The sequence below is a fragment of the Phalangium opilio genome, unplaced genomic scaffold (genome assembly GCF_054372755.1).
Source record: "Phalangium opilio isolate 3A_F unplaced genomic scaffold, DU_Popi_V2 ptg000113l_1, whole genome shotgun sequence".
NCBI classification, from domain to species: Eukaryota; Metazoa; Arthropoda; class Arachnida; order Opiliones; family Phalangiidae; genus Phalangium; species Phalangium opilio.
This window is the reverse complement of record NW_028324209.1, coordinates 4,016,023-4,038,937: the sequence shown is the minus strand read 5'-3', so window position 1 is coordinate 4,038,937 and position 22,915 is coordinate 4,016,023. Positions and strand designations below refer to the sequence as shown.

Genomic DNA, 22,915 nt, shown 5'->3' with positions numbered 1-22,915 from the left:
GGTAATAAATTTTTTCCTTGACCCGTATCAACTCCATTATTGAAGACTCATTACAATCAGAATCAGGCAAGTAATCAGCGTATTAATAATCAAAATTATGAAACAAGGAAGACATAGAAATTAAATTTAAAAAAAAAAAATCACCCTAATTTCCATTCTAGTCTGTTAAATTAAACGAATCCTTTTAACCAAAAATATTTAATAAAGGGGGGGAAAAAACGAAACCGCAGTCTGTATTTAAAATTAACAGTCGCGTAATTCAATCAAATCCCGTGATGAGGAAAAAAAAGAATTATTTTTAACGAGGGACGTAACGTAAGGGTCGAGAAAAACCTTAATCAAATTAAGACTAAGACAGTGGTAGCGAAAGATTTTCCTTGGAATTAGGGAAGAAAAAAAGGGGGGCTAGGAAAACCAGCAACCCCCCGAGATAAAGACGTTGCTAGTGGAATCCTAGACCATCAGCTTCGTGCGCATTAGGTTCATTAATAAAGAAAAAGAGCGCAGCGGGAAAAGCAATAATAGGAGAGGAGATTATAATAAAATAGTAGGGCTTAAAGGGTTAGAGAAACGTTTCGTAACGTCATTGAGGATAAGAGAGCGACAATTCTTTCTCTGAAATTATAATTAGGAATAAAAATACGATTGTCATGGCGAAATAATTGGATTTTATCATGAATTCATAAGGCAATACGAATAATTGCGTAGCCATTTTCTCAACGTATCTAGGCTGGCTTTGAGGGAGGAGCTAGACTAATTATGTAAGATAAATATTACGTCACAAATCATTTATCTCGCTGCCACGTCACTCACGACTTTATTGCCCATGTGCTAGGAATATAATCAGATGATACAAGTTAACAACCAATGAAATCATAGTTAGAAATCTTGACGTCAGAATCATGACGCGAAAGTCGAAACGCTGAACACTCAAGTCCCGCCAACAAAACCCGCATAAAAATTAACGTAGGACCGATTCTCCGAGATCGCGAAAGATTACAAAAATAATGTGTCCAAATGATGTTTCTACATACGAGGTGGTCGGTTCAACATAACCTTTTCAAACCTTTACCCTTATTAATTTTATCGATGCGAACGCTGGAAAATGCGGTCCAATAATCAGGGACCAAAAAGGTACGGAATAAAAAAGAATACTTGAGAGAATTGGTTGGTTGGTTGGTGCAAGAAACTAATTCATTTCATTGGAATCAGAGAAGATCTCGATTCTCTCTTTTTATCTTATCTGAATAAAAAAAAATAAGGGAAATGTCTTGGTTCTGGTACTAAAATAATTAAACATTTGAATTGCTTTCAATTTGCGAGAAGAAAGGCCTAAAGAATGAGAATCAAATGATGAAATGGCTACGTTATCAGCCTATAAAACCCTAAGAAAGTATGTTTCGATTCAAACAGTCTTCAGCGCTACATCAGGCGTCGCTTTACGAGAATCTATGACGTTTCACCTACGTCACTTCGCGACAAGCTCTCAGTAACCAGTGACTAACTTATAGAACATATCTTATGATATCGTGATAGCCCTATTTCTTCCATTTCCAGTAGTACCTAACAATTATGGTTACAACAGTCGGGGCAAAATATCTAAGTATTCAAAATAATTCATTGTAAGTAAGAATTTGATGGCTAATTAACCTCACACGGAAAAACCAATAACTTAATTAATTTTAATATAAGTTAACAACACCCTACATTGGAGATGCGATACTGATTTACAATGCATAACCTAACCGCAACGTGGTTTGAATTGTAAATACCTAATTATTTTTAAAACAAGTTGCTGCGAAACAAATCCATCAAGAGCCTGTGAAGAACAGAGGTTCTTCACAGACAACTTAAACCTAAACATAAGACGGAAGGAAGTTCTATCTTTAAAGTAAAAGGCGAGACACCGAATAGAAAAGTTATTCGAGTCATTTAGCGTTACAAAATATCGCATTGGGAAACTTTTAGACTTTCTAGTAGAGAGGTGCCCTGGAAGAAATAAATTGCCAGATTTTTCTTAAAGTAACGAACGATTTCTCCCGAAAAGCTATCCTTACAAACTTATTTCAAGGTTTCTTGGGAAAAGAAAAAGTCAGCTCAGGGTGTAAAGAGGGTTGAATAATGGCGGTACTCCTTTTACGCTTAGATTTACGATTTGGAATACTTTAAATCAAAGGAACTTGTACCTAATATGTTTCCTAAATTTATATTCCTGGAAAAGCTTACACTCTCATGTTTAAAGGCAAATGAAGTGTATTTTATAGAAGGATTGTAAAAAGAATAGCAATCACTGAAATCGAAGATGGAGCGTAGTTAACTTTAAAAAAAAATCAACCTGACTATTTTTCTTTTTGGTTTCTACTTCATTTAAACAGGCCTAAGTCACTTTTGGAAAATAAATGATTAGATTTAAGTCTCCCTTTAAACGGATTTTTAAAATATAAGAACAGGTGGCCCCATCTATTACGCAATTTACTAAGTTCAATTATAAAAACATCTGCCAAACACGTGATCGCTACCCACGTGAACAGTTATTTTTTAAGTTCCAAATAAAAAAGATAAAAACCAAATACCCTACGATTTGTTATCAGTTTATAAGAAAGCTTGTAGGGTTAACTCGAGTTACAAGGGTTAAAAAGCGCGCTAAAATAATGTCTAGTATGTTGAAATTTAGTGAACTTAGCTTGACCCAAAAAATTGGAATCTTAGCAGCTGGCACAGCGGTTTTAGGCGGTAGTATTTACGCATGGAGGCGATACAAGAATAATAACCCTTCACCGAAGGATTTTAAAGAAGTTGCTAAAGTTTCAAAGTTAATTATCTATCCAGTTAAATCACTACCTGGGGTTGAAATTACTAATGCTGAGATTACAAAATGTGGTTTGAAACACGGTGTCATACAAGATAGGTATGGTTGTTCAAAAGTTTTAGGTTTACAGATTTAAATTCTCATTACGTTTTAGGCAATGGGTTATAACTACCAAAGATGGTGGCTTCATAACTCAGCGTCAACATCCATTATTAGCATTGATTTCAGTATACATAGATAAGGATGAAGTGCATTTAAACGCTCAAGATTTACCACCATTGCGACTTAAGTTGCAGACAGAGATACCACCAGGCCAAAATCCAAAAACTATAAAGTTTGTCTTCCATTTTAATTATTATTGGCCATTTTGATTTTAATTGAATGAAATTCGGTCAATAGAGTAGTGTCGGTAGAGAGGGGAGTAGGCTGTTTATCCCTCCCTCTAGGCGCGCTTTTGTAAGAGGGAATACTGAGCGCGCTTGTTAGGGGGGATGACACGGAGCATGGAGAGTAGTATCAGCGCTACGTACAGCAACGTCACTCCCTTCTATCTCCAAGCTACGTGTCATCCCCCTAACAAGCGCGCTCAGTATTCCCTCTTACAAAAGCGCGCCTAAAGGGAGGGATAAACTGGTTTTTCCCCTCTCTACCGAGATTACGCTATGGAGTGACGTTGCAATACGTAGCGCTGACATTACTCTATAGTCTCTATACTCAAGATATTCAATGCCTCGATTGTGGAGATGAAGCCGCAGCTTGGATTCAAAAATATCTCAAACTTGACAATGTGAGATTTGGACAATATTTGCCAAATTTCGCGCCTCGTAAAATGCTCAGAAATTTATTAAAGTTTCCAAACCCTGGAGGGGTAATGTTAATTTTCATATTTTTCTTAACAGTAACACTTTAATTAATGTAGGATATTAACAGGTTATGTATCACGATGATTCTGCAGTAACGATACTTTCTGTTAATTCAGTTAATGATTTAAATTCGCGATTAGCGCCGGAGGATAAAGTTAGCTATCGTAACTTTCGACCAAGTATTTTAATAGACAACTGTGGCGCGTATGAAGAAGATGACTTTAAATTTGTGGATATTGGCACCAGCAAATTGGTCTACATGGAACCTTGCACCAGGCAGGCTTAGTGCTATTTTGAGTGCAATGTTTCTTATTTAAAACCTTTCATTTGTTTTTTTAGGTGTATCTTAACAACAGTCAACCCCGAGACCGGTATCAAAAATTTGTACGAACCTTTAAGGACGTTGAGAAAGTAAAGGCCCAATCCATCTATGACATTTGACACTTGGGTTTAATATCCATTGGTTTTGTTCATCCAGGTACCGCATGTCTAAAGATAAAGAAAACCGTAAGAGATTTGGAAATGGCAAGGAATCACTACACGCCATGAAATCTCCAAGATTCGCCATATATTTGGGGGTCAGAGAAGAAGGCAGTCTTGCCATTGGCGATATTGTTAATGCTGTTTGTTAAAATACTTACTCTTAAAATATAAAAAATATTTTCATATGCAAAGATAAATAAAACGCTAATTTCATAATTTATGTTCGTATCATTAATCTAAATTAAGCTGATAGTGATTTGAACAGATTTACAGTATATCTATAGACAACGTGGGTTCGCAGCCACACGCCCCCATCCCTATCCAGCACAAAGCCCTGGCAAGGCTTAGTCCAATACTTACTTGGGTTCCTTCTTTGTTTCCGAGTCGACTTTCTTGTTTGTCATGATAAAACTCTTTCCTTACTTTCATTATTACGTAAAAACGTTACGGAACAAATAACAGACATTTTAATTTAATTGTAATGAAGCCCGTAATTACAGTGGCAACAAGTTCCGATTCCGATCTCGGCAAGTGACCCGTCCGGCCATGTCCGGCAAAAAGATTCAAACGGAACGATCTACCAATCAGAGCGAAGATTCAACCCCTCCCCTTCCCCAAAAAAAGAAGAGACACACGTGCTCAAAAATGCAATAATTTGGCGGGATTTTCAAAAATCTAACGCATCAATGAAGAAAACTTTTGAGCTGAAATCGTATAACAATTAAAATATTTACAATAGAACAACACTCTTTCTTAAGTTGTAGAATGAATTTATTCACAATTTAGTGAAACAATTCATGGGTTCTATGTTATAATTAGCCAAAAAAATCTGAATCATTGCTACCAGAATCCCATTCGTTAGTTTCTATTTTATCTAATTTATCAAAATCAACTTCCACGTCATATTCAAAGTCCGCATCACCCGGTTTTTTCCTATTTTTCTCAAAAACCTCATCCATCAATTCTTTTTTCCGTTTAAGAGTCATTTCGTCAACTTGATTCAAATCCTCATTAGGATTAAGTGAAAATTCCTTGTTAATTTTTTCAATCACTTTATCCAAATTATTTTCTCTCATCAATTCCTTTGAAAATAAATAAAAGTAAAGAAGCCCACAAAAATTAAATCAAAAAGTGAGACTAAAATTTCACCTGTAAAATACGCAACATCTTTTCAATTTTTAAGCGAGGTACATCGCTAAGATATTTCTTGTGTCTGGCACACAAATCTTCAGCGTTTACCGCAACCGAATTGTCAGCGGTTGTCAAACTTCTAACTGGCATAGTTCTCTTACGGAAACATTTTTTAAACTTTCTGGGTGAAGCTTCCAAAGGTATCTGTTCGTATAAAAGAACAATAGCTGGGCAATTTTCTTCGGTTTTTAATTTTATCCCGAGCTTCTTTGGTTTAAACTGCACGTTCGGTTCCATTTCTGAACTTCTATAGAGTGCTGTCAGAAGCGCCGGTGTGACGTCACCCATGCTGTTTTCCCATAAAGAAAAAACGGTAACTGTCATGGCCGCCCATTGCTAAATTCAGACTCGTGACGTTTAACCTTGGATCTGACGTCACAACTGACAGCACTCTATCCGTACTTAACAGAACTTGGCAGCTGATACGTTACCACGGCAACGGGATGTAAACAAAACATCCGTTGCAAAGTATAAAAATGTTTTCAGATTACACTAACGAAGCTGATTCCGTTAATATAAACCCGAGTTGGAAAGAAAATAGGTAAAAAAAAACCACAATTCGCATTAATTTAATGGTAATTAAATATGTGTAATTAAGGGAATTAACTGAAGATGGTATGCAAACTGAAGAAATGCCGACTGATAGTCAAGAAACGCAAACCTCGAATCAAAATGAAATTTCTGTAAATACTAGCTATTAAAGGGAGGGTGAAGTGGAAAATCAAGTGATTTTTTATCGATTCTTCTTCTAATTATAAGACCAGTCTGCATAGTGAAACATTCAGGAAATACCAACTCCGAATGATTTTAAAATTCAAATTAGGTTCAGATTTTAAGGATAATTTTAAAGAAGAACTTCCGACCAATCGCGTAACGCCCTGCCTTTTTGTTAACAAAATTCTCGTGGCACGTTCCGTGTTGAATGAAATTTATCACGAGATTTAATAAAATTAGGCGCGCGACGTGACAATCGTGGCGTGAGACATGGAGCGTGCCACGAGAAATTTGTTGACAAAAAGGCAGGGCGTTACGCGATTGGTCGGCAGTCCTTCTTTAAAATTATCCTTAAAATCTGAACCTAATTTGAATTTTAAAATCATTCGGAAGTATTTCCTGAATGTTTTACTATACAGACTGGTCTTAAAATTGGTAGAAGAATCGATAAAAATCACTTGATTTTCTACTTCACCCTCCCTTTAAACGAATTAACTCTAAACGAAGTATTAATTCAAAATTGTATTTCTAAATTTAGACGCAAACTGAAGAGACAGTTCTAAACATAGACGACCAAATTGACTACAATATCTTTAATCTACTTGTTTTTTTGCAAAAAGTCGAACCTAAAATCACTCGGCAATTAAAACAAAATGTTAAGAGCAAAGCGTTCAATTTTTACACTCCTTTAGGAGTCGGAGAAAATTTAGAAACTGAAAAAATTGAAGAATTTAAACACGACTCCTGGAACAACGAAGTAAATCTTAAATTTTTGGACTACAACATCTGAGGAATGAACCATACGCTAATAAACAATTTTAACTACAGCAAGAGATTTCATCTTTGTCATGGAACTGTACGGGTTCAATTTTGGCCGTCGCTTATGGCAAACACTTACACGATAGCTGGTGTCAACACGACGCTGGCATCGCTATCTGGAATGTTTCGCGAATGAAAGGAAAGGTTCCTCAAAACACAATCGAAACCGATTGCTGCGTAACATCGTTAGAATTTCACCCTAAAATTCCCTCCATTTTGGCTGTTGGTAAATTCACAGGGATTGTCAGTATTTTCAACGTTTCGGGGGATGAAGACCCGAACTTGGCCAGTAGCGAATCATTTGGACAAGATAGCCACAAGGAACCAATTACAGGGTTGAACTGGATAAAACATCCTGACTCCCTTAGTAAATTAATGGTAATTAACCTAAAAAAAGGGATGTCATGCAGGTTCAGTTTTTTCTAAAAGCTGGTTTTTTAGTTAGTTTCATCGAGTTTGGATGGAAAAATATTATTTTGGAAGCTTTCCGATGACTTAACTAAAATGGAGATATCAGATGGGTAAACTAAACATCGATAACACCATGAATCTATATAACTATGAATATACAGCTGCGTTACGCTGTCTAACCTCTCGATAAGGTTTGGGCGGGGCTTAGCGAAAGGAGACATCAGTCACGTGTCTGCTAGTGTTAGGAGCGGGAGAAGGAAGGGGGAGTCCGGGGGTGTGTAAATTCGAAACGTCACTTCCTCTAGTCTCGTGATTGGCTATTAGAGCTACGCAAAACGCGTCAAAGCTAGGAGGGTAACACCCAAACCAAATCGACATGATAGAAGGGGCATATGACAGAGCTGTATATTCATAGTTATATAGATTCATGATAACACTAGTAAACGGGGTTTAAAGTTTTCAAGAGACTGGCAACTAACATTTTGATTTTCCCTCGCGAGTGATTTTAATCTTAACCTATTATAGGTTCATAATTTTGGCCAAGTATCTACCACGTAACTCAGTCACTAAAGAACCAGAAGCTGAAGTTGGAGTAACCTGCATTTCATTCAACCCTGATGACCCCAGTATCTTCATAATTGGTACTGAAGGCGGGGTTATAAGTCAATGTTCCCTGAATAGTCGCGCCGAAACAAACCGTAAATTTTCTAAGGCGATGATTCCATTCGCGTTTTAATACAGTTTCTCTACCCATACCAACAGGAACACTAAGTATTGGTCTAAGACTCAAATCACCAATTGGTATGTCTTTCAGTCAACACAATGGTGTCATAGAAACAGTCGACTTCTCGCCCCATACGCGGAATGTCTTTTGTAGTTGTAGCAGCGACGGGGAAATTAGAATATATTCACTACTACAGGTAGCGTATCGAGGGACTACGAAGAAGCTATCGGCGGGCGGGTAAAAATTATTTGAAATACGTCACAGGCACCACGTGACAACAACATACAAAGACTCCACATAGAGTGGGACTGGACACCTAGTCCTTGTTTTTCGCGAGATTACAGCGCCAATTCCCCGGAATAAAACGAACTAAGCTTCTTTGAACCACGCCTCTCTCCTCGGTCACGTGACTCTGACGTATTTCAAATAATTTTTACCCACCCACCGATGCCCACTTTACAGTCCCTTTAAAGTATGCGATGATAAAAATTTAACGACACCTTCGCCAATAAGCTGGAACCAGTGGTTTTATTACGAACTTCATCAGGATTAAAGTCGATTTCTTGGTCGCCAGTTTGTCCTCTATTGATTGGAGGCGTAACCTCTAATGGACAATTCCTTCTTTATGACCTTCTTGTAAATTCCCAATCACCGTCTATAGTTGAATGCCAATTAGGAGATGATGGAGCGACTCTCAGTTTTAATAAAAAAAAGTAATTAATATATTTATTAAAATACTAAGGATTGTTATTTTCATTATCATTTAAAACTAACGAACGTCGTTTTATAGTTACCAGTTAGTGGCGATGGCTCTCAGGAATGGTAAAGTACAAATATGGAGGCTGGGTAGTGGTTTCCAATCAACAAGAACTAACGAAGTAGCGAAACTAGTAGCATTAGGTTCTGTTAAATCTGAGTATTAAATTTTTCTAAGGGAAATCAAATATAATCAGAAGGAGATAATAGAAGAAGGATGACACTCTGTATCCTCTTAATACTTCAGTTATGTAACGTCATTCTTCCCAGGCTCCCCCTTTTAGTTTGCTTTCCCGCTCATCAAACTACAAATGGGCATCGCACCGTAAGGTGAATTCTATAGTTGTTTGGTACTAAATCCCCAGCAATCATCCCACAAACCTTGTCTTGACGAGGGACAAAAATCCGCAAACGCGTTTTGCCAAATATTTAAGCGCTAATAGAGTAATGATGAAGGAACTATTTATCGCGTATGTGATTCGGTTTAGTAACCTTGCTCCAAATGTTCCGATGTTGGGAAGAATGACGTTACACTTACCCCGCTTTGTGGTACACTTCTCTCGAAGAGAAGTATTATAAACTTCTGATATAATTAAATTTCAGAACTAAAAATAAATAAATACAAACCACGTTAAGTTTAATTAAAACTGCGTTTTAATTGTCTTAAATTTTTAATTTAGCAAATAGCACCTGCTTTATAGAGCTATCTCAGAAGCCTTAGTGCGACGTCACCCACTGTATTTGCCCATAGAATCAAAGCGGTACCGAACATGGCCGCCGACTGCCAAAGCTAAGCGGTGACGTTTTACCTAGGCGTTGACGTCACAACTGAGACAGCTCTATTATTTAATTAATGTACTTCTGGTTTTGAAATTTCCATCCCAAACTTTCTTTGGGATCATAATAAAGTAATAAATTAATTAATGAACTTGATTGAGGGAATTAAGTGGCGTCGTTTAACATTTCTTATAAAACAAACTTAAAAACTATGAAAACACAACTATCCAAACCAAGTAAGGTTCAAAGTTCAAACTTAAGAAATTTTTAGGAGATTCGTCTTATAATTTTAAATACTATTTTTGCGGCTAATAATTAAGTTCCTCATTTAACTTTCCAATTAACAGTCTTCAATTAAAGTTTTACATTTGGGAGCAAAAAGGTTTGTTAGGTGAGATTGTCTAAGTGTAACTTTGTGACTAGAATTTTTGCCAAAAATGGGACCGGGACTGGTACCATAAAGTACAAGTACAAGTACCGAGGAACAAATAACGTAAACTAAAAATCGAGGGCACAAAAAAAAAGCGAGATATCTTGTTGATTTTTACACTTTCAAGACACTGTCCGTCTCCTCTTCATCTAAGTCTTCCTCCTCCTCCTCGTCATCTCTTAGAGCGTTTTCGTCTTCTCGTTCGGGAGTTTCTCGTTCGTCAATGCCATCCTCAACTTCTTGAAGAACATCTATAACTTCTTCCATTCGCGCCAAGATCCGAGTCTCCATTTCTTGCAAACGGTTGACAATCTTGCCCCATAATCTCTGTTCCATGTTCTCCAGCCCACATTCGATGTTATTGACAACGGAATCAGTTATCTGATCTACAACCTCGGGCGGAAGTTCAAAAGCCGCTTCTCTTTAAGGTAAATCAAAGAATAGTTAAATGGCGGTGACAAGTAATCGTTTATTTTAATAATTACCGTGAAGGTGTAGCTCCAACAGATTTGCTCAATCCAGTAGGTTGTAAATTTGTAGTAGAAGTTGTTTGTTTTTCGATTGTCAACTCCGCGGGTGGGCTCGCTACTTCAACTGGGGTTTCAACTCTCTTTTCTTCAACTTTTTCTTTGGCCTCAACTTGAACTTCGGGGACATCGTCTTTGAGTATTTCTTTGGGTTGATTGTCAACAGATGTAAGAGTATCGATGGATTCTGATTGTAAAGTGTCTTCGGAGATATTAACCGTGTCATTGACAGGACTAGCTTGGTTAGCGCTAGATGAACTGCCGTTAAGTACAGGCTGAGAGTTAATAGGCATTGTTTGGGCAGTCGCGGTGGGTAATGGACCATTTTGCGTATTATTTGAAGATGTTAAGTTAGGCACTGGATAATGTTGAGCTATTTGTTGTTGAGCTATCTGATTAATTAGAGTCATAACGGATTGTTGTTGCATGGGGCTAGTTAGTCCCGGTTGGGTAGAGGCTAAAGGCGATTGGTTAGCTTGCATTAAAGACATAAGAAGACCCATTACATCGGGTTGGGGTGTGGTAGGGGCTGGAGGAGTAGCTACAATGGGAGGAGCAACCTGTTGGGGTCTGGAATCAATTTGGGGGCCAAACATGGAAGACATAAGTGACATAAATTGGGCGTTATTTCGGTTACGGTCCATGCCACCAGCCATGTTGTTAGTGGGTCCCAGGTTGGGACTAAATAATGTTGAAACTGGAGTAGTGTTGGCTTGAACAGGGGCAACTTTAACCGTTACTCCATAAAGCCACATAGAGGTCTTTACTTTGAGCCCAGTGAACTAATTGAAATAAATATACACACGCAACTATCCTTTAATATTAATCCTTGGTAGTTACGCGCTAATTATACCTTAAGGGAGCATTCGGGTGATGGTCTTTCCAATTGGACATCACCGCGAAAGACAACCATGTCATCTACTTCATCTACAATTTGATTTCTGATTGTTTTGAGATATTCCGCGTGGCGTCCATAAATTTCAGTCAATCTAGCTTCGCACAAAACGGTCACCTTCTGTATAAGATAAGGCGGCTGAGAGTATAGCATGAGACGACATTCTGTTGGTGGTTGACCAGCTTCAACTTCAGTTGGGGTTTCTAGGAGAACACAGTTTTCAGCCTGTATGGTTTCTTCGATATCTGAACTGAGAATGATAATGAAGGTCAATATGCCATGCCATGCACTGTAATAATTATGGTACTAAATGCTTATGATAATGAATTTGTTCATTTAACCCATGAATAAGTGAATATCTAAATATAACTCATCATCTGGCCTAGCTCTAAGATTTAATGTTATTATAAAGTAGTCGGTGGCGATTAGAGATCTATGGGAGTGTTCAGCACACTTTTGCCCCTTTCAATCGTGGCCCCGCCTAATTCATATATATTTCAACATTCATAGTTGAAATGAATAAACTCATGTTTTGGTCAAACCATCTTTAAGCCTACTTTTCATTACGATCCGACCAAGCAATGGCTTCACTAATATTTTTGCCTTCAGTAGGTTTCCACGTACAATGCGATTGAAAGAAATTGGAGTTTACGCTTTCCATTATAATTTTATTTATTTATTAATGCTAAAATTAAACCACAAACCGGCCACACACCACGATAGTCCTAAAAAGTCGAACCGGAAAGAAGGAAGGGTTTTAAAACCCACATGTGTGGGCTTCAGCCAATCAGCCTGCAGCAAGGGGTGCCAGTTTCCGGTTACAGACGACGCGTTTAACTTTTGATAGAACAAGGCTTACTCGGTGATTTTTGACCGCGGGCTTCAAATTGATAATTTTACATATTTTTCCGGTGATAATTCAGCGTAAATTAAATTATCAAACCATTATATAATGTCGGAACGCCTGTATGATGATTTAAGTCCACTGGATGATGGTTGGATTATGTACAAAGATCGTCCTGAGTGGAGTGACGTAACTCCAGTACCACAAGATCAAGGGGATTCTCCCGTTGTTCGGATAGCTTATTCCGATAAATGTAAAAAAAATTAACGTAATTAATTTGAATTTTATAATTATATTATATTAAAGCGCATCTTCGCATCTAGTTATGGATGTGTTTGATTACTTTCGAGCTGTACTACTCAGTGATGAAAAAAGTGAAAGGGCTTTACAACTAACAAAAGATTGTACAATATTGAACCCAGCTAATTATACAGTTTGGTAATTAAAATCCAAGGAAGGCTTAGTTAAAATTATGATTGTTGCGGGGACATTAACACAAAGCTCTATTTTTTAGGCATTTTCGTAGAATAATATTACAAGCATTAAATATAGATTTAAATCAAGAATTAAGATATATTGGGGAAGTTATAGAAGATAATCCCAAGAACTACCAAGTTTGGTTAGTTTTGCAAATCAAAATTTAATTAACTCTAACATTATTAAAGGTATTCGTAATTAAGGCACCATCGTCAAGTAATTGTGCAAAGATTAAACAATCCAAGCAAAGAAAAGGCTTTTACAGCCAACATTTTGGCTATGGATTCGAAAAATTACCACGCTTGGCAGCACAGGTTGCTTCTGAAATTATTTTCCAAAATATTGTTAGCTTAATTTTGGACTAATTAGTTAATTTATCTCCTAATTTCTAATTCAGGCAGTGGTTTTTAAGAGAATTTAATATGTTTGATGGGGAATTGGAATTTACCGAGACTTTAATTGAAGAGGATGTTAGAAACAATTCCGCTTGGAATCAAAGATACTTTGTTTTGTCTCAAACAAAACAATTAAATGACAATGATAAACTCGAATCAGAAATAAAGTTAGTTAAATTAAAATTCCAAATTAAAGTGTATCATTTTAAAGAAATAAACTTCTTTCTATTTTCCTCCTTTTTTTTTTCAATAGTTACACCTTGCAAAAAATTAAGGAAGTTCCTAATAATGAGAGTTCATGGAACTATTTAAGAGGGTATAGTGTTCATCAGAATTAATTTATTAATACTCGCAGTTTCTTAATGCGCTACGCTTCTAAAGGTTTCTAATTTATCCATTGTTCCGCTTGACAGCATTTTACAGACGAAGCGTTTGACTAGTTTTAATCAAATTTGGGAAAAGTGCGAGGAAATGTATGATAACGTCGATTTAAGATCACCCCATTTGTTGGCGTTTATGGTAGACTGCTTACAGGAACTTTCCCAAACTGAGAGGGCCCTACAAGTAATTAGTTGCCAAATTTTAATAATCTTCCCCACTTCTAATTAATTTTATTTTTAAACTTAAATTCCTAAACAGCTTTGCCAAGATTTGGCTCAAAAACACGACAAAATACGCAGAGAATATTGGAATTTTATCGCTCGTAAAATCGCCATTACCGGAAATAATGAGAAAGAAAAATAAGCTAAATTTAGGCTTAACAATTTTTATGTTCACTGTCAAATATAACTTTATAAGTTTATAATTAACCATTTATGATTGTAAAATAATTCTTTCCAATACGCCGAATAAAATTTATCGAAATAACTCGTTAAATTATTACACAACTTATTATGCCTAATTAAAACTGAAACCACTGGTGTGTCACGTTTCCTAGAACTTTTAAAAGGGAGTGAACTTTTAGACCAATCACATAAGCGAAGAAATTGACAGCTTAATTATACTACGTACCTATTGGTTGAAAAAGATCACATGGTCAGAAACGTCCCAGACGGAGAGAAACTTACTTCTTTTAAGCAGACGCTAGAAGGGTTTTTGACTCGCTATGAGAAAGATCGGCGGCGCGTCCATTTTTTATGTCATTTTTGGATTAATAGTGTTTTTTATGAAAGATTTGCATTTTCAAAGGTAAGAATATTTTGTTTGATTAAAAATTCGCGTTAATATTTAAGTCATCGAATATCTAAGTGAAGTTTAAATGTTAAAAAAAAAAAATAAAAAATCGTGGGAAAAAATAGGCCTAGGCCTATTCAGCATCGTGATGTAATGTAAACAATGAACCGAACTCGCTTCTCTTTGTTTACATAGGCCTATTTTTAGAAGCATCTTTTATACGTTAAATTTAGTTCATTTAAAACGTTAATTAGACTTAGCTAATTCGTAAAAAGGCTCCCTAATCTATGTAATCTTAAAGTATTGTTCTTTCGTGAGATAAGAAGAGGGCTTTCGAAAGACGTTTATAAAAAAAAATAGGGAAAAGAAACTCTAGATCAAAGCAGGTTTAGACGCGAAGAAAAACCTGTTATCCAATGTTTTTTTCTCTCTTTCTCTCTCTCCTTTAAACTTTACAATTATTAAGTCTCAGCGGGGGCGAGTTTAGCTTCAGGCAATTTACTTTCTCAGGTTTAAAAGCCTCGAGGGCATAAACTTGTTGTAATAAGTTTGGTTCGTTTCCCTACCACCAACAGGAAAAAAAGATCAACAGTATTTTTTTAAAGGGAGAGTCTCGCGAGATATAGGTTTTTGGTTACTATAATCTATAATAGATTTTAATGAGTTCATTTAAAAATGAGACCAATCACGTTAAAATGATGTAATCAGCCCATGAACAAGTCAGAAATTTTTAAATATTAAATTGGGCATCTCATTCTCATAGGTTTTTAAAAAGGGCCGCCATCACTTTAGCATTTGTTGTCCAATTTTTATGTTATTGTTTTTGGTCTCGATTTTAAACGCTGATGGAGCACTGGCTTTGTTACCTCTCCAAGTGACGATGACGTCACGGAGAGGTATTACACTTGACGTGTCTGTCTGTCGGGGTGTGTTTGCATGTCACCGCGTTGGCGGTTGGCAAATAGGCGCAAACGCGTTCACAGAAAGCAATAGGGTCTTTGCGCGTGACGTCAAGTTACCTTCCCCCTTTCCTCTCCCCTTGCCGGCTGCCCGCTCTGGCCAGTTGACATCCCCTGAAAACCGGTTTTCGCCCCCTATTTTTTACCCCTTTTTACTCTGGCGGAAACACCCTATATTAGCTTCTAATCCATTATCATGGTTAGGGTTAAAGTTGCTGTCCGGGGGGGGGGGGTGAAGGGGGAGGGTCAAACTGTTGGTTAGCATATTGCTTACCCGCCCACCGCGACGGTGGCGCCATTCCTTATGGCCAAAGAGCTGGGTGTTTTCCCCCTGAACTAAGGGCGGTCTCCCCCCAACAGCGCCGGTGAGCCCCTTTAAGATTTACGCGGCTAGGGTTACGTGAAACGTCTAGCAGGGCTTCCACCAAAGGTTCACGCAATTGCGAGTTTCCTTATTGCTCTAAATTTCCAAAAATTCTTAAAGAGGCATATGCTTGAATTCAAATGTCATCAATAGCGATGTTTAAAATTAATTTAGGAATAAAGTTTCTTAAAACGATTTAACTATAATTAAGCTAAATTAATGACGATTAAAATAATTAACATCAATTATATTTAATTATTTAAGAAAAACCTCTTAATCGCGTCTCGACTTGGAAAGGTGTATTTTGGTTTCCCAACTTGTTAAGTTAAACAAAACGTGATTTTCATGATATTCATCCTTTAAGCGTAAGGGGTGGGGTGCCTTTTTGATACAGAAAAACAGCTCTTTTTATTCTTTCCCTATTGCTAGTGGTGCCCACTTTGTATAAAGTTGAAAATTTATAATATAGAAAAACCCAGATGACCTCAACTTTAGTTTGAGATTATTCTAGGTTATATATATTATCTTCCCAATAAAGGTTCATTGTATAACGCTGTGGTGGTAGTTTATTATAGTGGCGTATTTTTTTAAAAGTTAATATTTTGTATGACCATAGAATATCTCATGGAGTTGCGAAATAAATATCCCAGCCCATCCCATTGCCAGTCATCGGAATATTATTCAAAACCTCGTGAAATAGTCATTTTTACTGGAGAAGAAGTTCCCGATGATTGTCCCCCTAAATTACCTCCATTAAGTGGTGTTCTCGCTTCCCCAGAAGTAATAATACTTAATATACGTGAATTATATATTTAGAAGTATAACATTCTCCTAACTTCACGTGTACCAGTAGTGATTATTGAATAGTCTCTTAGTTCACGCTATTATACTAAATACATACGCTCTAGAAAGGGCCCAAATAAAGATAAGGTCACAGATTTCTGAGAATGTTTTACTTCCAAACTACAAATGATAAACTTCTGTATTTCCAAAATCTAAAATTATTTTTACTATTTTATCATTCCCTTTCTGGTAAATTTTCAAATTATGAAATGAAAAGGCTGACCACCCAATAGTGCGCCCAGTAGCTCACCGACCGGCTGTCCAACATCCATCTAGCATATGGTCCTCACCTTCAACTGGCTACGGTTCAGGTTCCGGTTCTTGCTGTTCAGATGCCAGATCTCTTAGTTTCCTGGAAGATCCTGATCACGGAGGAAGCAGTGACGAGTCTGTACATTGCGAAAGTCCCCAATGTAATAGGCCTAACAGTTCCAGAATTAGCAAACGTTTGTGGAGTTCTCCTACGAGCGTGGGACAAGGAGCGAGTGGCAGAGATTCGGCGGATGTTGAAACGATACTTAAGGAAAAGATGGCGGAAATTTCCTTATTGCGGAGAACCTTGGAAGAAAATGAACAAGTTATAGTTAAAGTTTACGCGGAAAAGGAACAGATCTGGCAGTCTGAAATAGACAGGGTCAAAAATCACTACGAAAAGAAATTGGAAGAGCTAAGACAAGAAACAGCCAAACAGATTCTTAAATGCTCAGAGCTTAATAAGGTAATTATTTGCAAGGTAAACCGACAAACTGACGGAGCTAATAGAACTTAACGTACTAATTTTCAGCCTACCAACAATTGTTGCAATTGCCAAAACCTCATTGTTCCATCCATCGAATTGTGGCATTCACCTGATAGAGATACAAATACCATCAAACCTAATCGCCGTCAAAGTCTGGCATTACCCGCGTCAAAATGGAGTGATAAAAACTATAGAAATCTTACCGGCATTCGCGAATACGATTGTAACACTTCCCTTACACGTTCGTGCCTCGTTTCTTCATCAGTTTGTAGTTTAAACGAGTTCAAAGAAGAGAAGAAAGGAAACTTCTCCTACATCGAAACGAAAAAATCTCATCATCAACAACAGAACGAGGAAGAGAAAGATAAATTGAGATTAGAAAATGAAGCCCTCCGAATTGAATTAATTGAAACTAAGAAAGATCTCCAAAGAGAAAGGGAGACGTTAAAAGAAGATCGTAAGAAATGGAAAGAGGAGAGAGAACGCAGTTCATCATATCAAGAACAACTTCATCAGAATTACATTCAAGCGTGGAAAAGGGGACGCTCTTTAGAAGCGCAGTTGCAAGCGACTAAAGCCCAACTCGATAAATTTCTTCACGAATCTCAATGCTAAAAAAAAAAAAAAAAAAAAAAAAAATTGAATTACATAGATTTTATATTGCGCTTAAAAATGTCATATCACATTAGAAGTATATTATTAACATTTCCCGACAGTAAATAAAAATCGAGTTATCCGGTTCATAATGTTAAAGCAATGCGCATCTATTTTGTTTCATTTAAATTTTCTCCGTTGACCATTTAAGCGTAACAAATTCATCTTTATACTTCAGAAAGAAATACTGTAGTAATTTTTAAAATCATACGAAAATATTTTTAAATTTACCCTATCAGATTGTATATGATTAAAATTAAAGAGTAAAACAATTGTGCAATGTAAAATTCAAAAGTATTGTCGTACAATTTGTGAAACAAAACAAAACTATTTGATACTATAAAACAATGAAGAAAAAAAAACCTTAGAGGGTTAGATCTCACGTATGTTTCCATTTTTTACTTGAATAAATTATATTTTACTCGTACATTCATCTCCATTTTATTTAAACTTAATTCACACGGGTTCAATGTTTGAAACAAACTTACCGATATCAAGGAAGATGGAGATAGGGAAGTTTGGTCAGTATAGGAATCTCTATTCACGAAATGTAGCGAGTCACGTGACTTATATTCGGCGTTAGTTTGAACTGCGGAGTCTCGGTTGGAAACCAGTAGTGCCGCCTATCCTCAGCACGATGCGCGAGAAAAGTGCGCACATGCACATCCAAGCCGAAAACGGGATTTTTGGGCGACCGGAGTTACAGCGTTACACGAAACTTCCCTATCTCCATCTTCCTTGCCGATATCACAGGGGTTCGGGAGTTGTTTGTAGCCTATGTCTTCAAACTCGTCGATCAAATGCGTATAAGCAGCCTGTACCTACTATAAAGATAAAATATTCATAATATTATATTCAAGACTTTGCCCTCAGCCCTTCGGGACAGTTTGTTAGTTTTAGGGGAAGAAGTTTTTAAAGACAACGGAAAATCAAACCCCAATACACATAAGGCCCGCCTATAGGAAACCAGTGTACTTAATATTAATGTTAAAACCCATGGACGTTATTCCATAAAGAAGGTTATTTTAAATTTATGGATGTCTACCATTTATCAAGATGGCGGCGGATTGGAATAATCGTTCTTAGTGGGTCCCTACTATTAAAGCCTAGCTAGTTCGAGAACGACAAGCGAGAATTGAATGACCACACTCAGTTTTGCAGTCCACCTTCCTATTTAGTATCAGGGAGCCCACTCTTAAATTTAAATTCCTTATAGGAAAAATAGGAATTTTTTTCCGGAATTATAGGATTTTATAGGAGAAAAAATCACGTGTTTTTATAGGAAAATATAGGACTAAAAATGCAGCTCTAATATAATACAATTTTGGGCTTAAAATATGTAGAAAAATCCCAAAAAATAAAAAATAACAAATTGGATTTTACTTTGAAAACTCAGAAGAACTTAATTAAAATATAACATAATATAATATATAAAAAATCCTAAGCGAGCTCCACAATTTCGGTCTCCATTCTAATGTGATCTCGATAAAAAAAGGCGAAATTATGATAAATTTGATGCTAAACTATACGAAAACTTCGACTAAGTCAAAAATATAGGATATTATAGGACCTATCATGAAATTATAGGATAATATAGGACTGCTTCAAAAATATAGGAATTTATAGGAATTATAGGACCGGTACGGGCTCCCTGTAGTATGTACTACCCTCCTCTTTGCTACTACTAAGCTTCCTACAGCGTCGCTTTATGAGAATCTATGACGTTGCACCTACGTCACTTCATGAAAAGCTCTCAGTAGTAACCAGTGACAAACTTGTGAAACGTATCTTACGAACTTATAGTATTAAGGAAGTACTGCAGCTGCTTGAGTAGACAACATTATTTCACTTCTTGAGACCCACGATATCATTTCTTCTTATTTTCATCGGCTAAATAGACAAAAAATGATCCCAACTATAGTTACAGGCAAACTTCATAAAACAAAATGTTTTTTTACTCATAACTGTCTATACAATATTGAAGTAGGCATGCTAATAAAGGTTTTGTTTTTTTTCAGACTAGAAGTTTCATATTTACAAGTATAAATAGTCATATAAATTCTTTAAAATATGGCAAACAATAATTGTGACATTTTTGTTACTTTTTTTTTTCATCTCATTTATCAATACCTTATTTTATCAATTTGTTTTTCCTTGTTTTATCTTTTAGAATTTTTATAACTGATTGTATCAGTTGAATTTAATCATCAATCGGATTATATAAAGATTTTTAATTTAGATTAATTGATAATTTCGATTAATTTAATCATTATCTTTTTAAGTTTAAAATGTTTGACTTTCACGCATTTCGCGTTCGCGACTTATCCCAATTTCACAAAATTAATAAACTAATATTTCCCAATTTAAATATTAATTACTTATCATAACCAGACCTTAATTTCTATACACGATCTAATTTTTTTTTATATCTTTATTAACAAGTTTATTTAATTGTTAATTATTTAAAGAGGATGGAATAATTTTGAATATTTTTCAACTTAATGACATTAAATTATGCCAAAAGATTTTTCTTGTCACTGTATGGATAAAAAATACCTTTTAAACTATCGAACTATCGTTAGGTAATTTAAGTTTTTGTAAATGTTAAGTTGCACAATTATCATATCACTCTACCCGATATTTACAATAATAAAAATATTATTAAACGAATACCACAGAAACAACCATTGATTTTTTTTTCTCGATATTAATCTATAATGTCAATGGGCAGAGACCTAAATAAAAATATATTGAGCCATTTGAAACCAGAGTGCAAAACTATTTGAATTAGAGAACAATTGGATTAGAAGTTTCGTCAAATTTAAAGGTATTACCAAGAAGTTATATCTAGTATCTCAGAGAGAAGGTATAAATTCGCCAGATTTCCAGCAGCTTTATCTCCAGTCCAAACGTAGCCTGTCCGGAGTCAATCCCCGTCTCTAAATTACAACCAGCATCTCATTGGTTCTTGAAAACCCACGTCAGCGCGACGACGCGAGTGACGAAAATTACAGTCATATTTTCCGACTGAGGAGAGGCGAAATAGCCCTGTGCCTCCTTTTACGTCCCCCCTTGTATTTTGAAAGGGGGACTGGGACTATGGCGCGCGAATACAAAGGCATCTTATACCTTCTCTCTGAGATACTGATATAACTTCTTGGTATTACCAATAATTTTCCCAATTTCAAACAAGCACTCGCTATTACCGAAAGTATATAGATACAAAAAAGTACGCTTCATTGAAACTTGCTCGCGCCGTGTAATATTAGAAGCCCTTCTTTATCCCAGAATAGAGTGCTGTCAGTTGTGACGTCAGATCCAAGGTTAAACGTCACGAGTCTGCCTTTAGCAATGGGCGGCCATGACAGTTACCGTTTTTTCTTTATGGGAAAACAGCATGGGTGACGTCACACCGGCGCTTCTGACAGCACTCTATAGTGTCGACCCCTTCGGCGTATGATTACCTTCCCGACCATGGCACAGGTTAAAAGCCGTGAATAGGCTCATAAAGTGCCAAAAATTAACGTTTGGATGGCCAGCAACACGTCAGCCAAAAGGCGGGGAATTGTTCGTGAAGTGTACTTTTTGTTTTTTATACCTATATACTTTTGCTAGAACCAAAAAAATACTTATATTTTCTTTCGTAGTATGACAACAATTACTGGTATCTATAAATCATGTAATTTCGCACTCTGGTAACATATATCATAATTAAAATCTACCATCCATACGTCTAATTATTTCAGTGCTCTTTAAGAAACGAGTGAAATAAAAAATACAAATAAGGGGGGGAGATTCCGATATTTAGCTCAAAAAACACAACACTTACGTTAAATGATTAGAATCCTTACCGGTTCTAAAACGTTTTATGAACAAAAATAGAGGCGGGAATTGGGATTTGGGGGGGGGGGACTTGAAACATAAAAAAAGAATCTCGATTTGGTAATAAAACGTTTGGTTTGTTTTTTTTTTTGTTATTTTTTTAGTTGCATATTTTTTTGCCACAACGTACGTCATCATTTTTTTAAGTCCACACACTTAGTGGTAATAATATTATATTCATTAATTATAACTTTCTTATTTTGTACCCATTTTTTTTTTTTAAGTTACGATTATTATACGATAGCTTTTTAAATATATTTTTACAATCTTTCTCGAAGCCGCGCCGCGTTCAGACACAAAACAATTTGACCCAAAAACCTGAATGATCTGATCCGAACTCACTTTCAAACTGAACCACGAAACTTCTATTCATCTTACAGATCCAAATATTCGAGTCAAAAACTTTGTATCCGTCGGAACGGGCATTATTTATTTAATCTTAAAGGACACACGATAAAATAAAAAGTATCGGGATAATTTTCATCGGGGAAACTCTTAAAAATGTTCCTTATTGTAAGCTACACTGACACAAGCGGATGTTTTTTGTTTTTTTTTTTTTGAATTGTTTGTTTTAACAAGATCCTATTATTATTATTATTATTATGATTAATTTTAATGTTAGTTATTTATTATTAACTACAATTGGCACTCGAGTGTATGCTATTACGATACTACGATCAAAGCTTGATTGGATTTGCTTTTTTTTTTTAAAGCCTAAATTGGGGGTGGGGGTTTACGTAGGTGAAACAACAGCGTCAACGATCTCTTAATTACGTTTAAATTAAAACTTAAAAATTGTAAAACTTACATTATTATCGAAGTAGAAAATTTTATACTTAATAACGTATAAAGGAGAAATGGGGTGTTCAAAATATGTACCTTAAAAGGATCACAACGTAATGACATAAATATATTATGCTCAGTAGCGTAACACCAACGTTTTCATGGAAATTTCAGCCAAATCACAAATTTCACTATTACGTAATCTGTTTATATACTTGGAATCTTTAACTTGCCATTTTCTATGGTTCTACCTTTCTGCTTGAACTAAAGGGGAGGAAATGTAGAAACCGTCACCACTGACGTCATGCTTATGTATTTTAACTAAGAAGATAAGTGACATTGATGTAGCTATCGACCTATCCGTGTCCAACCCGTATGTAAACAAGTTATCTTCGCGTTGCGT

The 22,915-nt window shown here is 36.1% G+C and overlaps 7 protein-coding genes across 9 annotated transcripts in view; 4 read left to right on the top strand and 3 right to left on the bottom strand.

The window, feature by feature from the left end:
• LOC149623432 (uncharacterized) overlaps positions 1-4,164 on the bottom strand; it is a 38,813-nt gene extending 34,649 nt beyond the window's left edge. The window contains exon 1 of the mRNA XM_089853417.1: positions 4,065-4,164. The gene's annotated coding sequence lies outside the window, so the exon portion shown is untranslated. The remainder of the gene's footprint in view (positions 1-4,064) is intronic.
• LOC149623431 (mitochondrial amidoxime-reducing component 1-like) lies at positions 2,319-4,375 on the top strand. The gene is made up of 6 exons (XM_089853410.1): positions 2,319-2,908; positions 2,964-3,143; positions 3,515-3,677; positions 3,740-3,948; positions 4,012-4,083; positions 4,151-4,375. The coding sequence occupies exons 1-6, from the start codon at positions 2,652-2,654 to the stop codon at positions 4,302-4,304; spliced, it is 1,035 nt and encodes a 344-aa protein (XP_089709536.1). The 5' UTR covers positions 2,319-2,651; the 3' UTR covers positions 4,305-4,375.
• Positions 4,376-4,862: 487 nt separating this feature from the next.
• LOC149623430 (centrosomal protein of 19 kDa-like) lies at positions 4,863-6,428 on the bottom strand. 2 transcript variants are annotated; one of them, XM_089853416.1, is made up of 3 exons: positions 5,778-6,428; positions 5,305-5,490; positions 4,863-5,237 (listed from the first exon to the last, which is right to left on the bottom strand). In XM_089853416.1, exons 1-3 carry the CDS (start codon positions 5,802-5,804, stop codon positions 4,971-4,973), a joined length of 480 nt encoding a protein of 159 aa, XP_089709542.1. In that variant the 5' UTR covers positions 5,805-6,428; the 3' UTR covers positions 4,863-4,970. The 2 variants fall into 2 exon arrangements, with proteins under 2 accessions (XP_089709542.1, XP_089709541.1); XM_089853415.1 differs by having other exon boundaries at positions 5,305-6,428.
• LOC149623429 (cytoplasmic dynein 2 intermediate chain 2-like) lies at positions 5,311-9,274 on the top strand. The gene is made up of 10 exons (XM_089853409.1): positions 5,311-5,486; positions 5,833-5,887; positions 5,945-6,029; positions 6,599-6,817; positions 6,889-7,257; positions 7,321-7,400; positions 7,816-7,988; positions 8,053-8,210; positions 8,528-8,727; positions 8,805-9,274. The coding sequence occupies exons 3-10, from the start codon at positions 5,964-5,966 to the stop codon at positions 8,935-8,937; spliced, it is 1,398 nt and encodes a 465-aa protein (XP_089709535.1). The 5' UTR covers positions 5,311-5,486; positions 5,833-5,887; positions 5,945-5,963; the 3' UTR covers positions 8,938-9,274.
• A 127-nt stretch (positions 9,275-9,401) lies between these two features.
• Positions 9,402-12,166, bottom strand: LOC149623428 (uncharacterized). Its single transcript, XM_089853397.1, has 4 exons — positions 11,957-12,166; positions 11,358-11,649; positions 10,463-11,286; positions 9,402-10,398 (listed from the first exon to the last, which is right to left on the bottom strand). The coding sequence occupies exons 1-4, from the start codon at positions 12,058-12,060 to the stop codon at positions 10,092-10,094; spliced, it is 1,527 nt and encodes a 508-aa protein (XP_089709523.1). The 5' UTR covers positions 12,061-12,166; the 3' UTR covers positions 9,402-10,091.
• A 47-nt stretch (positions 12,167-12,213) lies between these two features.
• Fnta (farnesyl transferase alpha) lies at positions 12,214-13,982 on the top strand. Its single transcript, XM_089853411.1, has 8 exons — positions 12,214-12,496; positions 12,567-12,681; positions 12,758-12,862; positions 12,924-13,034; positions 13,118-13,282; positions 13,369-13,431; positions 13,529-13,679; positions 13,755-13,982. The coding sequence occupies exons 1-8, from the start codon at positions 12,352-12,354 to the stop codon at positions 13,857-13,859; spliced, it is 960 nt and encodes a 319-aa protein (XP_089709537.1). The 5' UTR covers positions 12,214-12,351; the 3' UTR covers positions 13,860-13,982.
• Positions 13,983-14,132: 150 nt separating this feature from the next.
• On the top strand, positions 14,133-18,274 carry LOC149623426 (uncharacterized). 2 transcript variants are annotated; one of them, XM_089853402.1, is made up of 4 exons: positions 14,133-14,303; positions 16,206-16,391; positions 16,672-17,172; positions 17,239-18,274. In XM_089853402.1, the coding sequence occupies exons 1-4, from the start codon at positions 14,148-14,150 to the stop codon at positions 17,806-17,808; spliced, it is 1,413 nt and encodes a 470-aa protein (XP_089709528.1). In that variant the 5' UTR covers positions 14,133-14,147; the 3' UTR covers positions 17,809-18,274. The 2 variants fall into 2 exon arrangements, with proteins under 2 accessions (XP_089709528.1, XP_089709529.1); XM_089853403.1 differs by having other exon boundaries at positions 14,166-14,303; positions 16,228-16,391.
• Positions 18,275-22,915: the final 4,641 nt, after the last annotated feature.

Coding starts and splice junctions, on each gene's coding strand:
- LOC149623429 (XM_089853409.1), top strand. CDS start 5,964: ATGCAAACTGAAGAAATGCCGACTGATAGTCAAGAAACGCAAACCTCG. Junction 7,401..7,815: donor AAAATGGAGATATCAGATGG/GTAAACTAAACA, acceptor AACCTATTATAG/GTTCATAATTTTGGCCAAGT. Junction 8,211..8,527: donor GAATATATTCACTACTACAG/GTAGCGTATCGA, acceptor TTCGCCAATAAG/CTGGAACCAGTGGTTTTATT.
- LOC149623426 (XM_089853402.1), top strand. CDS start 14,148: ATGGTCAGAAACGTCCCAGACGGAGAGAAACTTACTTCTTTTAAGCAG. Junction 16,392..16,671: donor GTGTTCTCGCTTCCCCAGAA/GTAATAATACTT, acceptor TGAAATGAAAAG/GCTGACCACCCAATAGTGCG. Junction 17,173..17,238: donor AATGCTCAGAGCTTAATAAG/GTAATTATTTGC, acceptor ACTAATTTTCAG/CCTACCAACAATTGTTGCAA.
- LOC149623428 (XM_089853397.1), bottom strand. CDS start 12,060: ATGGAAAGCGTAAACTCCAATTTCTTTCAATCGCATTGTACGTGGAAA. Junction 11,287..11,357: donor CACCCGAATGCTCCCTTAAG/GTATAATTAGCG, acceptor TATTTCAATTAG/TTCACTGGGCTCAAAGTAAA. Junction 10,399..10,462: donor GTTGGAGCTACACCTTCACG/GTAATTATTAAA, acceptor TTTACCTTAAAG/AGAAGCGGCTTTTGAACTTC.
- LOC149623430 (XM_089853415.1), bottom strand. CDS start 5,670: ATGACAGTTACCGTTTTTTCTTTATGGGAAAACAGCATGGGTGACGTC. Junction 5,238..5,304: donor AGATGTTGCGTATTTTACAG/GTGAAATTTTAG, acceptor TTATTTTCAAAG/GAATTGATGAGAGAAAATAA.
- Fnta (XM_089853411.1), top strand. CDS start 12,352: ATGTCGGAACGCCTGTATGATGATTTAAGTCCACTGGATGATGGTTGG. Junction 12,863..12,923: donor CCCAAGAACTACCAAGTTTG/GTTAGTTTTGCA, acceptor TTCGTAATTAAG/GCACCATCGTCAAGTAATTG. Junction 13,432..13,528: donor TCATGGAACTATTTAAGAGG/GTATAGTGTTCA, acceptor TCCGCTTGACAG/CATTTTACAGACGAAGCGTT.
- LOC149623431 (XM_089853410.1), top strand. CDS start 2,652: ATGTCTAGTATGTTGAAATTTAGTGAACTTAGCTTGACCCAAAAAATT. Junction 3,678..3,739: donor AGTTTCCAAACCCTGGAGGG/GTAATGTTAATT, acceptor GGATATTAACAG/GTTATGTATCACGATGATTC. Junction 3,949..4,011: donor TACATGGAACCTTGCACCAG/GCAGGCTTAGTG, acceptor TTGTTTTTTTAG/GTGTATCTTAACAACAGTCA.